This window comes from Taurulus bubalis (genome assembly GCF_910589615.1).
Source record: "Taurulus bubalis genome assembly, chromosome: 2".
NCBI classification, from domain to species: domain Eukaryota; kingdom Metazoa; phylum Chordata; class Actinopteri; order Perciformes; family Cottidae; genus Taurulus; species Taurulus bubalis.
The window spans coordinates 10634619-10650282 of NC_136590.1; the positions used below are offsets into that span (position 1 = coordinate 10634619).

At 44.0% G+C, this 15664-nt stretch overlaps 1 protein-coding gene across 1 annotated transcript; it reads left to right on the forward strand.

The window, feature by feature from the left end:
• Positions 1 to 4533: 4533 nt before the first annotated feature.
• Positions 4534 to 15315, forward strand: med1 (mediator complex subunit 1; the record flags this gene model as incomplete). Its single annotated transcript, XM_079214285.1, has 16 exons — positions 4534 to 4654; positions 5971 to 6077; positions 6464 to 6542; positions 6905 to 6959; positions 7195 to 7327; positions 7496 to 7524; positions 7643 to 7714; positions 7825 to 7899; positions 8255 to 8418; positions 8565 to 8676; positions 8891 to 9015; positions 9103 to 9230; positions 10096 to 10297; positions 10469 to 10564; positions 10699 to 10804; positions 10884 to 15315. The coding sequence occupies 16 exons, from the start codon at positions 4534 to 4536 to the stop codon at positions 14749 to 14751; spliced, it is 5472 nt and encodes a 1823-aa protein (XP_079070411.1). The 3' UTR covers positions 14752 to 15315.
• Positions 15316 to 15664: the final 349 nt, after the last annotated feature.

Genomic DNA, 15664 nt, shown 5'->3' on the forward strand with positions numbered 1-15664 from the left:
TGAATGCTGAGGACAGAAAACAGGAAAGATGCCACCAAGGACGCATCAGATCATGACTTGGCAAACAACGGAAAATTGAAAGCCTGCAAATAAACCAGAGAAATAACAGATCATGTCCAAGTCTACATCAGGGCTTGATTGTGGAATACATTTTTGTAAGTATGTCTTGTGGAGCACATTTCTTGTCGTCTACAAAGCATATTAAGTGATAGCACAGATTAATTTCTCCCATGTGTTATTATGTGAAATCAGCTGTTTTAGATTGGTTTGGAATATTAACCTGACTGAAAATGTATGATAGGGAACATGAAAATATGACACTTTCATGAGCTAAATTGTAAAGACATTGTAGAAAGGCATTTGAAATGTCCATGTTTAATTCATAAAGCAATATTCTGAACATTTCTAATGCATTCGTTTGATAAAGAAGGTAAAAATGTGTATGATTATGGAGTAACATATTAAAGGGAATAAAGTGTAATATAATTGTCTCACTTGTCTCGCCCTGGTAATTATTTCTATCTCCATAAAACAAAAGTAGGTTTATTGTCCTGAGACTCAACTATTCCAAACTGGAACAGAAGAGGTATTGACAGCTTACAGGTTATTGATTCTCACACTTTTCTTCTGTTTTCTTTTAAGTGGCAGAATAAACATCCGGCTCTATATGTAGACTGAGGATTTATCTTGTTAAATATAACAGTGTAAACGGTAAACATGAGGTGTGTGTGTGTTTAGCACACAGTCACACAAACACACGTGGCATTCGGACCGCCATGTGGAGTGTGTGTATGCGAGAGGTGGCGTTGCTAGGAGCACCAGGTTGTGTGCAGACAGTGGCAACAGAGTAGAGACGGCAGCAGCAGCAGCCTGGCGGTGGAGAAGAAAGGAGTGGAGCAATGCCAAGAAGATTCCCCCTGAGAGACCGTAGGAAGGGGAGAAAGAGACAGACAGAGAGGGAGAGAAACATGGAGAGGGCACGCTGATATGATCATGGGTTCTGCACTGAACAATTTAGCAAGACAAACATCTGACGGGGGATATTTCTGTACTCAGTCTTGGATTCAACTCTGAAATAGTCATTAAAAAGCTCACTTCTTTCAGCTTGTAGGAATGAGAATATTTTGACATGGATGCAAGGAAATGGTGATGGTTGAACAGCAGGAGGGGGGAAATAGCTTACAAGGTTGACTGGAGGGATGAGAGAGAGAAAGAGAGCGATGGAGTCAGTCTGTTGGGGCTCATGTTTGCCGTCCCTCCTCGTGTCACCCATCCGTCAGATAAACTGTTAGCCTATTTCCAACCATCCCACGTCACTTCCTCACCTCTGCGTGTTACCCCGCTGCGCCTCTCCCTTGTTTTCTATTTGTTGTCTTCTTTTCTAATTTCTCTCTTCCTTCTTCCTCCTGCGCTCATCCTTCCCTTATTTTGTCTTTAAATGGGAAGTCGTGTGAACAGGCTATGCAAATGAGATGGTTATTACCCCACTGCTCATCAAGCCGCGCAGAGGAGACATTAATAGGCTGATGAATATGCATGTGAATTTGTTAATTAAGTTAATTATTCTGCTGAAAATGCATTCGTCTTCCAAGGACATCTTCCCCAGGATTTCAACCTGCTCCACTCATTAGTCATGCGATATTTCATACACAGAGTGAGAAAAGAGAGAGGGAGGCAGACAGTGGGAGGGAGAATGAAGGGGAGAGGAGACAATGCTGTTTTTGGAAAGTGGGTGCCATGAACAGTTGGCGTTGTAAAAGTATGGGGTAAAAATAATGCATCCTAATGTCATCAGTGCTCACAATGGGATGTGCAGTAACTAGCAAACCACATCCTGGTTTCCAAATATGGCACATTATTCCCTAAGAACTGGAGTTTATACTTTCAGAGTTTTCAGCATCTTTTTTGTGGTTGCTTCTACCTCACTGGTTACTTGTCCCTAATTGCTTATTAAAACCCTCTTAAATGAACTTTTTGTGCCAACTTTCCAACACATTAATTAATTGTTGTAGCCAATTAAGTGCCGTTGTGCAAATGAGCCTCATCACAAATGGTCCTATAGGGCCGACCCCTCCTTTTTCTCTCCCTCTCCCTCTGTCTCTTGCACTTCCCTCCCTCTATCACCCTCCCAGCTAGTCTTCCCAGCTGCCCATGCACGTCAAGGCACTTGGTGCCAAAGAAGCAGAAACTGTGTCCTGGTAATGCTTCACTGTTTTCTGGACCGTTTCCAGCCTTCAGGCTCACTGATCTCAAACTTGTATTAAAGGTGAAAAGCAAAAGGCTCAGTGTATTCCTTTTGTTTGGCACATTTATACAAGAGTCACTGAAATAAACAACGTCAAATATGTTATTTACATTGTCTGGTTATTTCCTCTGGTAGCCATGAATTATAAAGGAGGCATGCATGCATCAAATAGCCTGTTTTTATTTATTCACATCAGGTAAAATGTGAGTTCACCTCGAGAGATAGTGGAAAAGGAGGGTAGTCAACTTCAAAGCACTCAATAAGGTTGCCAAGCTGTTCACACATCTCCATCCCCTTGTGTTAAAGCTGGAACCATGTAGAGGAAATCAAATACATGTGTTTATAGAGATGTTATACTGCCATCTCCCTCAACACTATTTGATTTTGATAATACAAGGAAGTTTGGAACAAAGGATGATCAGATGTTTGTTGGTTCCTTGAGTATGAGTGAATCACAGTATGTAAGTGGGTATAATATATACATTATGCACCGCGTAGTGTGTGTGTGTGTGTGTGTGTGTGTGTGTGTGTTACTTCAAAGTTGTATACGTTTTAAGACAGGGCTTCTTGTATTGTGCGGCATTAGCCATTCACATTAGTTTGCCATTCGTACCAGGATACAATTCTGTTACATATTTGTGTAATATAAGAAAACCCTATCATGCGTAGGCTCCAGGTAACAATCAGCGTAATCACAGAATGTCATAGAGTATATGGCGCACATTTTAAAAGACAGATTGGCCTTATTTTGTTGAATTCTTTCCAAAGACCAGAGAGCACTTAGAATTTTGAGGTAACAGAGTAGGCAACTACCCTTTTTGATCGAAGTCACAATTCTTAAACAGCTTTTTTTTTATGAGAAGCTGTGGTATTTTTCAGCCTTTAGTTTAAATAACATCAAGATTTCTACATCATGATGTTAACAACATGAAGTGACACCTCTTTCAGAATAGGGGCTGAACTTTCTTTTCTTTTCCCCCATATCTGGCTCGGCCCACTCTACTTCCATTCGGAGGTGGCACTGATACACCCACCAGGAGGATTAGGGAAGGTGTAGCAACTGTGCCAGCCTTGCTCCCTGTGCCACCCCTTCCCTCGGCACAGAGGGGGGTCCCGCTTGGCATGGCAAGGTGAACTAGCCTCTGATTGATGGGCATGGTTTCAGCCCGCTACTGTGCTCCCCAAGGCCCGTGCCTCCCTTTCCTTTCTCCTACTGCTGTCTTGGCAGCGGTGCCCACCTCCTCTTCCATGCCAGGCAGCCAGCTAAAGCTCCTGGTGGGCACATCAATTACATCGCGGCACCTCCCCTCTTTTCTTATGTCTATCTGTGGGTCTGTCTACTGTCTCAGACGATGCCAATCTGGTTCCTCTCCATCCCCACTGCTGTCTATAGCTATCTGCTATGTGTGTGTGTGTGTGTGTTTGTGTTTTATACCCATGTTCACAAATATATCTTTGCATATATGCACAAATGCACATGTATTCATGCACACACTCCTGCTCCCTCTCTTAGGCAGGTCATAATGGTTGGTGGGAAAATCCTCCCCAGAGAGCACTCATTGCCACAGGCTCAGCTGTACAATAGGCTCAGGTGTGTGCATGTATGTGCATGTGGTTGCCGCATGGCTGCTTTTTGCCGTTTTAAATGTCTTTATCTACTGCTTAATTATCTATTGCTTCGTATGACTGCCATATAGAGGAGGTTATAAAAAGTAGAAATTGCAGGGGGGGAAAAGCAATCATCATGTGAAGTCTCTGCATTATTCTGTTTCTGAAGTCGATTAACATGAATATTTCAACCTTCCTTTGGATTTTGGCGGCTAGATGCTCTTGGCAAATCATGAATCATTTCCTCGTGGCGATTGTACGCCATCTGGAGTCTTCATCAGATCATTGCTTTTTATTTTAAGCAAGCAGTCAATTCAAGGGATTTGATTTGCTTTTAAAGGAATAAAGGCAACGGCACGTGTCTCCTTAAATTATATTGATGAATAATCAGAAATAATTGTTGAAACCTTATTGTATGGTGGAAACACGTGACATTGCCAATCGAAAACGTATATGTTTTCTATTTTTAAAGAAATTAGTAAAATAGCTCAATAAATAAACAAAAACATAATTCTGAATCCAACGCCAAACTCAACCTCTGGGACTGAAATTAAAGGTGAAAAAAAGAAAAGAAAGGGAAAAGACTTTGACACTCCTACGAGTATAGTATAGTACGGAAGCCCGTGTGGGGACGGTTGGGAAAAACCGAAGTGGGGAAACTGAACTGTTGTTGAGGCACAATGGCGGCGGGGCCTGGTGTTGTTATGCAGAGCGGGAGCCCCGCGAGAGAGCTTTCTCTCTCGGTTCAGCAAGGAGGGAATCAGACCCATGGCGACCGGGTCAAATCCGAAGAGGTGACAGGTAAAAAGTGCTTAAATTTGATCCGGCTGACTGTTTTTTTGTGTGATTATGATGTTCTGGCGTGTTGGGCAAGGCGACTCAAGCTAACGACGGCTAACGGCGAACGTAGCCGAGTATTTAACGTGAACGGTGCTTTTGATGTGTTTTTTTACGTACAGCTCTATGTGTATTTATGAAACAGTGAGGGTGACTCGCTAACCTAGCTAGTTGGTGGAGTTGACAGAGTGTCAGGTTTGGTAAAGTAACGTTAGCAGCTTCTTGTATTGAGCAGCTAGCTGGGTCACTAACACAGAAGTCTCCGAAAGTAGTTACTCTTTTGTCAAGTCCTTATTGTTGAACAATAATGCAAACTTCACCTGCTCTAAGCTACCCCAAATGAACTAACAAGCTGTAGCCCATTATGACGGGTAATAATAACAACACATGAGGATGTTTTTCGTTGACACCATGATGTATTTTTGACCAGACTGACAGATCCTAATGGTGTGATAGTTTTTTTCGATGTCACGTGACTCGAGTGATATGTTGGGTTTTGTTATTCTGGTTGTACTAATGGGACGTCCTATTGACGCCCACATTCATGTGAATTGCACCATTTGTGGGAAACTCAGAGAAACGCTGGTGCATTTGTTTTGCTTTAGCCCTCATGCAAAACAAAATTAGAAGTAAAAGCATGTTTTGGCTTATCATAGATACCTACTCCCTAAAACTGTGTAGTTTTCATTAATTCAACAGAGATTCATGCTCACAGTTCAATTGTTGCTTTGACCAAATTCTGTTATCATGAATTACAATTAACAGTATGCACAATCATGCAATGAATCCAACCTTCATGAAGATTTTGTAGTTCAGTTTTGGTTCACACTTTTTTGAGGTGGTGATTCAATTTAATGATGATTTTGGAATACGCTGCATGTTGCAAACCTAATAAACTGGCTACTGAGTGTATTTTGTCTACGATTGAATATAACAACACAAACAAAGGAAAGTGTGATGGATGAAGAATGCCCCACTTAATTACAATTATGTCGGTAAAGTCTAATTAGATCTTCTGTAGAGATGTTCGGAAGATGGTTAATTATTTTCCTGACATGATGTCTGTGTTCCGTTGTGCTTTATATTTGTTAAAAAAGCTAAGTGAAATGAACATTCTGAGAAATCTGCATTAAGCCCTGCATGCAGATCATGCCAATCTTTAGTTAGATGAGCTTTCTATAAAGGACAGAGGAGATGGAATCAGTGGGATGAGGCTGTGAATACTTGTGATTTTGTTTAACTGTTGTCTCGTATATATATATATATTGCATCTTTTTCAGAGTCAGAGAAACAGAGTCGGATGGCAGCTTTACTGGAGAAGCTTCATGGCAAACATAATGCTGCACGGCCATGGCAGGAGACCTGCAAGGTTGTGCGTCAGGCCATGGTGAGACGGAAACATATTTTTCTGAGATCTTGGCTTAAATTCACAAAGCACCCCTTTAAACTAGGTATCAGGATTCCATATTTTAATAAGTATTTTTTTTAAGACCATGCAATGAAGCCATAAAAGTAGCCCAATCGCAACTTTGACAATCCATCATCAGTACCCACAAGAGAGGCTCACTACCAACCTGCTCAATATACATTTGTAGCAATTAATCACACAAAAGTTTTATTTTTTTACTTAATTAGTGTACCCACTGGGCCTGTGAAACTATAGTGACATTTAAATCCCTGACCTATAATGCTGACTAAGAAAGTGAAAAACTAACTTGTCTTTCCTCAGCTGTATTAACTCATTCCTCTGTTTAACTCCACGCTGTGTCTCAGGAGAAACGCGGTGTGATGAATGCTGCAGGTCACCAGCTCCTGCTCACCTGCTTGGAGACCCTGCAGAGAGCGCTGAAAGGTGAGACTGTCAACTCAAAGGACAGAAACACAAGGGAGAGTAGGGCAAAAATGTTCATGACAATGCGTTACTTTTCATCATTAGACAAGGAAACACAACAGACTGTATGCAGATGAAAAAATTAACTGTTGAACGGTCCAGTAAATTTTAATGAAAAGGGTCAGTGGTACTGACGAGCTGTTTCAGGGCTAACTTATAATGTAACGGTATTTTCTTTAACTCAATCAGCATCAATTGAGTGCAGAAAGCCTCACTTTGGCTTTGAGTGTCAAGCATACAGGAACATTGTCATTAGACAGCAGGAACATAAGGCAACAATGTTATGACGGTCGTTCCCTGTTCTCCGTCTCCTTCTTTTTCAGTTTCATCTTTGCCGTCGATGACGGATCGTTTAGAATCCATCGCTCGGCAAAACCTGTGAGTTCTTTCCCCTTTTGCCAAGTACAGGACATATAGGCTGATAGTAGATTGTTGTCATTGTACTGGCTTCCTTATAATTGCCCGTTGTAGGCTCAGTCAGCAAGAATGATTACTAAACCCATTAAACAAAAGACTTAAGTAAAACTAGTCTCTCTCTCTCTCTCTCTCTCTCTCTCTCTCTCTCTCTCTCTCTCTCTCTCTCTTTTTCTCTTCTCTTCTCTTCTCTGAACAGGCTTGGCTCTCACCTCAGCCCATCAGGGACAGAGTGTTACATCACATCAGACATGTTTTATGTGGAGGTGCAGTTGGATACCAATGGCCAGCTAGTGGATGTCAAGGTGGCTCATCAGGGAGAAAACCCTACGGTCAGTTTACTGTAACTTCCAACGGATCCATAAAGCTCAGCCAAATAGTCAAGTTGGTCGATGTTTATTATAAATTATATATTTGCGTGTTACAATTTTTAATTTCATTCACACACCTTGATGAAGACATTGTCCTCACAATGTTTCATATTATTCTTGATTTCACAGAGTTGTCCTGAGCTGATTCAACATCTACGGTGAGTAGAAATCACACGTTTCACTGTAGGGTTTGGAGTGATGCAGCCACCTGTGAGAACTACTTGTATTTGTTTTTCAATAAGCTGTCTAAACCACCTCCTCTCAACATCTCATTAGGGAGAAGAACTTTGAAGAGTTTTCCAAACATCTGAAGGGACTTGTCGAACTATACAAGCTTCCTGGGGACAAGTAAGTAGACCTTTTAAAGGCACTTGTCTTATAAGAGACATATCCTCTATGATTATTTTTGTTTTCATGTCGGTTATATCTAATTATCTTTATTTATTTCTATTCCCCAGTAAACTGAAAACCAAGATGTATATAGCACTGCAGTCTTTGGAGCTTGATCTCACCAAGATGATGCACATGTTTAGGTAAGCATGTACAAAATAGCACAAAATGGCATTTTTGTTACCTTGTACATCATCCTTTGTATATTTGGGCTACCGGTGTTTAGCATATTAAACATACAGTATATAACCAATATCATTATATTATTCAAGCAGTATTGTGATTGATAGTCATGCAGGAGACGGAAACCTGTTCAGAGTGTTTAAGGTTGCATTTGCTGATTTTGGAGGCAATAGAATGTAATCTATGTAATATAACAACACCTGGTAAAATATTCACCTGCTCAACTTGTAGTATAAAGTAACAATTCTGAGCAAAAAGCCTAATTTGAGCATCTTATTTTGTAACGCAATAACCTTTGATTGATGTGTTTTCTAGGTTGGCTACCAATGCTACTACAGTGGAGACCATTCTTCATGGCAGCGTTGGCTTGCTAACAGCCAGGAGTGGTGGCCATCTTGTTTCTCTTCAGTGTTACCTGTCCCCTTATGACATATTTGAGGAGGGACCGAGCACACAGCTCAATTTACCAGACGGCAATGGTAAGTGCACAGAGAATGTGGGTGAATTCATAAATGTGCATAAGACACCAGCCAATAGCCAAGTGATTTGCTTAAGAATCGTAACTATCCTTGTGTGATCTCTGTCGATTTGTCTCCTTGTCTGGACTATTGGATAATATTTGTAGTTCCACGCTCTCTGGGTGTCGGTGTTTCTGTGACAATTGAGGGTACCTCAGCTGTCTACAAGCTTCCAATCGCCCCACTCATCACTGGATCCCACCCAGTGGATAACAAGGGGTAAGAATGTCTACCTCCCATTATCCGGAAGCTTGTGAAATCCTGCAATGAGCAACCTCTAAATCTGTCTAAGAATGAATGGCATGCAATGTATTAAACATGCACCACTCTTTGATATAATGAGGCAATCATCTTGTTTGTTTTAATGCCCCATTGAAGATCTAGTAGAGACTAGAGAAAGACAGCTGCTGAATTTATTTTTGTTGCCTTTTAGGACGCCTTCCTTTTCCACCGTGACCAACTCCAACTGTGTGGACTTGCCTGCTTGTTTTTTCCTCAAGATGAACCGCCCCATGCCTTTCTCGCTGTCCTTTATTCAGAGGCTTGAAAAGGCTACTTGTGCGTATTTTTAAGTCATAAATATGCACTTTAAGCACAATGCTCGTTTTGGTTTGATCATTTGGACTTTCCATTTTTTTTTCACAGCAATTCCAGTGTTTGAGAGCTCCCCCAGCCTCTCGCCTCTCTACCAGTTAATTGTCCAGAGCCAACACCAGCTCCTGGAGGACAGCAGCTCCACGCCAGCACCCTCACACAACATGCACTTCTACTCTGTGAGCAGACACACGCAATACCGCCACACACACACACACACACACACACACACACACACACACACACCATTAATATGATCTCTTTTTCCCTATTCATTCATTCTTTCTTTCTTCATCCAGCTTGTGCTTTACAGATGCATGGTATGGTTCTGTGGTTACAGACATATATAAGATGCCTCTGCTTGTTGTTTTGGTTGCTTGTATTTATTGTCACCTATTCTTTTGCCTTATTGTGAACCAATGTAAAATATTACAGAGCTGTTCTTACAATTATTATGACATCCTGCTGTCAGGATTACTTTCCCAGTATCTCTCTGTATACTGCCCCTTGTTCTGCCGGCACCAGCCAGGGCCGGAGGCAGTATGTTTTCGAATAGGCCATCCGTGCATCAGTCCGGTCCATTCTCGTGAACTCAGGAATGTCTTAGGTGGAATTTCTTCAAATTTGGCACAAACGTCCACCTAGACTCAAGGTTCAACTGAATGTGGTGGTCAAAGGTCACTGTGACCTCACAAACACAGATCCATTATGCTAATTATGACTGTCACACAAATGTCTAGTATTTGCAGTTTGGACAGACATGGAGGCGGTAAATGTAGTTTGACATGTTCTTAATAAAGGAATATCTTATCTTATTGATATCATCTCTTCTTACTTCTAAGAAAGTATTTAGTGAAATACAATTTCAATTATTGTAAATAGTGGTTTTAGATGGCGCTGTGCTACTCATTAACGACAGCTACATTCATTGTCTGTAGTTTGTAAAAGAGAATGTAGAATAAGTAAAAGTAAAGATATAGACAGCCATTACAGCACATTTTAGATTGTTTTTGTAAGAAATGTGCTTTCTTTGCGCTTTCCCAGTTGTTGCCAGATCAGCAGCACTGTTACTTCCTGAATGGCGATGCCCCGGTGCAAGACGGTCGTTCTCTTCAAGGAGCACTGGTGTCCAAGATCCCCTTCCGCCACCCAGCACAAGTAGCACTCTTGTTGGATATCATCCGACACCAGGCAGCCCATAACATCTTGGTTGGCAGCTGTGTGAAACAAACTTCCATCAAAGAAGGTAAATATCTGCCCCCCTTTTTATATGTACTGAATTTGGTCAATCAACAACATGTATTGTGTTTTGTGTCTTATGCAGCGTTCACACCAAAAACGAAGCACATTTTTCGGTTCGCTTTACGATGTAAAATCTCATTTGGTGAGTGATGAATTTTTGCTGTTGTTCCCTCAGACAGTGCAGGCCTGCTGCAGTTTGAAGTATGTCCTCTTACCGACTCAAGTTTCAGCGTCTCATTTCAGCATCCAGTCAATGAGTCATTAGTTTGTGGTAAGCATCACTTTAACCAAATCTCTAATCCAGCATATTATCGATGTAACTTTAACAATATCCTTGGGTGAAATACATTTTTTAGAATGTCAGTTTTGTGCTTATCTGAGTCCTACCTGACTTCCTTCCTCTAGTGGTGATGGAGGTGATTGACTCCAGACAAGTATCCTGCAAACTGTATAAAGGACTGTCAGATGCTCTGATCTGCACTGATGAATTTATCACCAAAGTGGTCCAGCGGTGAGTTTATAACCTCCTCCTGAATGCATAAATATTGATATCATGTTTTTTATGGTAATTTATTCCTTCCCTCTTGTAGATGCATGTCCATCCCTGTAACCATGCGGGCCATTCGGAGGAAAGCAGAGACCATCCAGGCAGACACTCCAGCCCTCTCATTAATTGCACAAACTGTCGAGATCATGGTGAAGAATAACCTGCCACCCTCCGGTAGTCCCACCTACAACATGGCAGCAGGTGAAGGAACTAACCCTATGGGCCAGCCTGGGCTCGCAGGGGGCAACACACCCACTGGAGCAGGACAACCTGGGGGACCTAGTTTTGGAGGTCCAATTAATTCTCCTTTTGGGGTTTCCCGGACAGAGAGGCAAGCCCAAGGAGGAGAATGTGTTGCCCAAGGAGGGGTGGCTGGCCAGCAACAGTCGCAGCAACAACAGCAGCCTGGTCAGGGCCATTTAGATGACTTCAACAAAGTCACACAGAATCCTATACTGACAAGTCTATTACAGATAACTGGAAGTGTGGGCTCTAGCCCCAGCTCCCAGAATGCACAAGCGCCCCACCAAACTCCTCCCCCAACATCCTCTCCTGCCAGCAACACCAAAAATCATCCTATGTTGATGAACTTGTTGAAAGACAACCCCACACAAGATTTTGCCGCTCTGTATAGTTCTAGTCCATTAGAGAGGCAGAATTCTTCATCTGGCTCCCCACGGACTGAAAGCATGAGTGGAACCTGCCCTGGAGGTAGCACAAAAGGGAAGAAGAAGCGCCCACGGGGGACAGAAAAGGGCGGCGTGATGCCTGGAACTGCCCCAGGTGGTGGGGTTGGCGGTTTAGGCATGAAACCAGGATCTTCGATGCCGCAGCATCACCTGCACCATCAAGTCTCGCATGAGGATGACTTCCACCGGGAGCTCCTCTCTATGGATGTGGACGCATCTCAAAATTCTATCTTTGATGTTAACCTGACTGGTGATGGCCTAGACACGCCCCACAGCATCACTCCAGCACCCAGCCAATGTGGAACTCCGCCCTCTGGTCCCAGTATGCCTTATTCGCAGTCTCATGTTCAGTCTCAGCAACAGCAACCACCAGGTGCTGTACCGCCTCGTATGGTCCGCCTCTCTAGCTCTGATAGCATTGGGCCTGATATCACAGAAATCTTGTCAGATTTGCCCGAGCAGACAGGCAAAGGCAGCAGTGGGAGCCATGGGCAGCACCCAATGGGCAATGGTGGGGAGGATGGAGGCCCCCTAGGTACCCCCATCCGTGACTCCTCCAGCTCAGGTCAGGGCAGTGCAGTGTTTGACTCCGCAGACATCTTCAACACCAACAGCAATGAGAATCCTTTTACTGATGCCGCTGACCTGATAGCTGAGGCAACTGCTGCCACCCCAAACAGTGATTCTTCTTCCACCAACTTCTTCCCAGATGCTGCTGACTTCAACCCAGACCTCTTGACCTCAGGCCATGGCTACTTTGATGACAGCTCTCCAAGCGCAGATGGAGACATGGACCTGGTCAAGGGTTTTGGGGGAAGTAGCCAGCAGAATACCCCATCAGGAACACCTCAGAATCCCACTCCACATAGGCAGGGCACCCCAGATCCATCAATGAAAGACCCTTTTGATATTGGGATCGTTTTTGGAGGCAACAGTGGTGGCGGTAAACCGCTTCTGGGACAAGCTCCTGATTTGGGAGACACACATGGCGGAGGCTCCCAGAGCCCCCTCATTATGGGCCTTGCAGCGGCATGTGCAGAATTTAAAAGTGCAGAACCCAAAATGAAACAGCAACAGGGACCCATGCGACCAAAAGATGAAAATGTGGGTAGTGGAGGGAGCAGTTCTGGGATGGGGAGCAGTTCAACGGAAGGCAAACAGGTCAAACGTAGCAGGACCCCATCAAGTGAGGGAAAGTCTAAAGAAAAGCCTCCCAAACGCAAAAAGATGGACACAGATGGGAAGTCCCCCTCGCACAGCTCAGGGGGACGCCCATACACGCCTCCTAGTGGTGGTTCAGGCTCAGGGGGAAGTATAAGTGGAGGAGGCTCCAAGTCTCCTGGTAGTTCTGGGCGTTCGCAAACTCCTCCCGGTGGTGCCACACCTCCAATTCCCAAAATCACAATTCAGATCGCAAAAGGGACCATAACTGGGGGGAAAACATCATCCCATAGTGGATACACCTCCAGCAGCTCAGCCACAAGCAGCACAGGTGGAGCTGGGGGAACCAGTAGCAGCAAAAGCCATCATTCTCACTCATCTTCATCTGGAAAGATCAAGTCCAAAGAAGGCTCCACGACACAAGGCAACAGCTCCAAGCCAGGGACCACAGGAATAGGAAGTGGAGGTGGGTCATCCCTGTCTAAAGGCTCCTCTCAAGGAATGGGTGTTGGCAAACCAGGATCCTCCCCAATCACCAAACATGGGCTGTCTGGGCCTGGAGGTAGTGGAAGTGGAATTGGAAGTGGTAGTAAAATGAAGCCTCAGGGGGGTAAGCCTCCTGGATCTCTTATGAATCCCAACATAAAGCCCAACATCTCCCCTTCTCACTCCCGCTCCAGTAGCTCTGGTGACAAATTGTCCTCCCCTATGAAAATGCAGCAGTCCCAGGTTCCAGGAACACCTCCTTCTTCCAAGGCCAAATCGCCAATGGGCTCTGGAGGTGGTAGCTCTGGGCTGTCCAAGTCTTCTGGTGGAGGCATGAGCTCCCAGAAGCCAATGGGTGGTAGCTCTTCTGGTTCCACATCCTCCTCGTCATCCTCAAGCTCGTCCTCTGGTTCCATGGCCTTCTCAGGAGGCTCTCAATCTCAGTATGGGGGGGGAGGAGCTGGAGGGGGAGGGACAGGTGGAGGAGGTGGAGGAGGTGGAGGAGGTGGAGGCGTAGGCGGAGGTGGAGGTGGAGGAAGCAGTGGTGGAGGGTCTGGTCAGAACAATGCAAACAACCCCAACGCCAAAGGGAAGTCTCCCAGTCGAAACAAGAAACCCTCTCTTACAGCAGTCATAGACAAACTGAAAAGTGTAGGTGGAGGGGGAGTGGGGGAGGATGGTTGTGAGGTAGGGCCACCAGCAGGGGGAACTGGTTCGGGATCTGTTCCTGGTGGTGGTGGTGGTCATGGAAATGTTCCCAGTAGTGGACCTCCAAACTTGGGCCCTTCCAAGCATGGATCGTTGTCCCAAAGTGGGGAGTATAAGCGGGAAAAACCGGATAAAGAGGCAAAAGCAAAAGTGTCTGTTTCTGGTGGGAATAGTGGGGATAAAAAGCTGATGGACCCAAAAACAGGAGGTGGGAGTGCAACCGGCTTGGCCAAAATCATCATTAGCAAACCTGATGGTGGCTCACCAAGCATCAAGGCCAAAGTGACCCTTCAGAAAGCAGGGGAAGGGTCTGGTGACCCCATGCGTCCACAAATTTCTAGTCTCAAAGCATCCCCCCTTTTCAGTGGCTCTACTCCCAAGCATGATCGCTCCTCCCCGAGCCACAGTCGCTCGCCCGGATACACCCCACTCAACCACGACAGCGAGAGCGAGTCAGGCAGCAGCTCGGTGGCCGAGAAGTCCCACCAGAACAGCCCCAGCTCGGACGACGACCAGACCGTTCGCCCGCTTCCCCCCCAGGACTACATGAGCGCCATCCCTCTCAGCACGGGGGAGAAGCACAAGAAGCACAAGAAGGAGAAGAAGAAGCAGAAGGAGAGGGAACGGGAACGGGAGAGGGACAGAGACCGAGAACGGGACAGGGACAAAGAGAAGAAGAAGTCCTCTATGTCCATGGGGCCGTCCTCTCATCCAATAAAAGCAGACAGTTGGTCCCGGTCACCCATCGCCGCCTCAGACTCATCTTTGTCCATGCTGGGTTCAGAGCGGCCATCCCGGCCCAGTCCAATGTATATGAGGAATGAAGATGACGACCTCATGGACTCAGCCCTCACTGGCAACCTTTAATAATTTTTGTTCTCACGTTTTTTGACACGTGCCTTTTAACATACAAATGAAACTTCTATTTATTTAACTCGAGCCACACATTGGAACTGGATTCAAGACTATTGTGGCTGATGAGTGATCATTGTCCTGTTTAAGCTGCATTTTAATGTTTATATTTTACTGTTTCAGTATCAGTGTATGATATCTGGCGATTGGATGCCAGTTTTAGATGAAAGTGGTGATTCAAATATAGAAATACTTCCTCAAGCTTCATTAAGGAAATGGATTTAATGGATTTTATTTTCAGAGAAATTGACTTTTCTTTTTCTTGTAATGTTTCTTTTCACATTTAATGCATTTCGCAGCAGTTCATAAGTCATTGTTGTTCAAACGGATTGCCACTAAATAAGTATGTCTCCTGGTAAAAACTAAGTATTGTAAAGCAAGAAGGATACAGTGTTCAGTTGCCCTGTTTTTCAACTGGGATTTTTTTAGATTTTGATACATTTTAAACAGTTAGTGGAGGTAAATAAGACTGCAACTGATGACAATGGTGTTGATGATGATAATTCCTGTAAAAGTTTTGGAAGATTGAAATAAACATTTCAGTTCTGGAAAAAAATTCAGTCACATTTCTGTGTTTTGAATTGTATGTGGTAGGATGTAGTTCATATGTTGTAACACATCAATGTGTCCGTATTCATTTGAATTGAAAGGAATCTAAATAATACAGTTATACATTTTTTTTATATCTCAACCATCTTTATATTTCTTGAATGAATGGGTAGAGATAAAATAGGTATTTTACTTTTTCCTTGCGCAAGAGTCCACAGCTCAACCAACAAGCTACACTAGATGGCAGCAGTGTACCAGACTGTTCAATTAGTGTTAGCAACATCATGTTACTTTGTAATGAGTTACAGCCCCAGAGGTA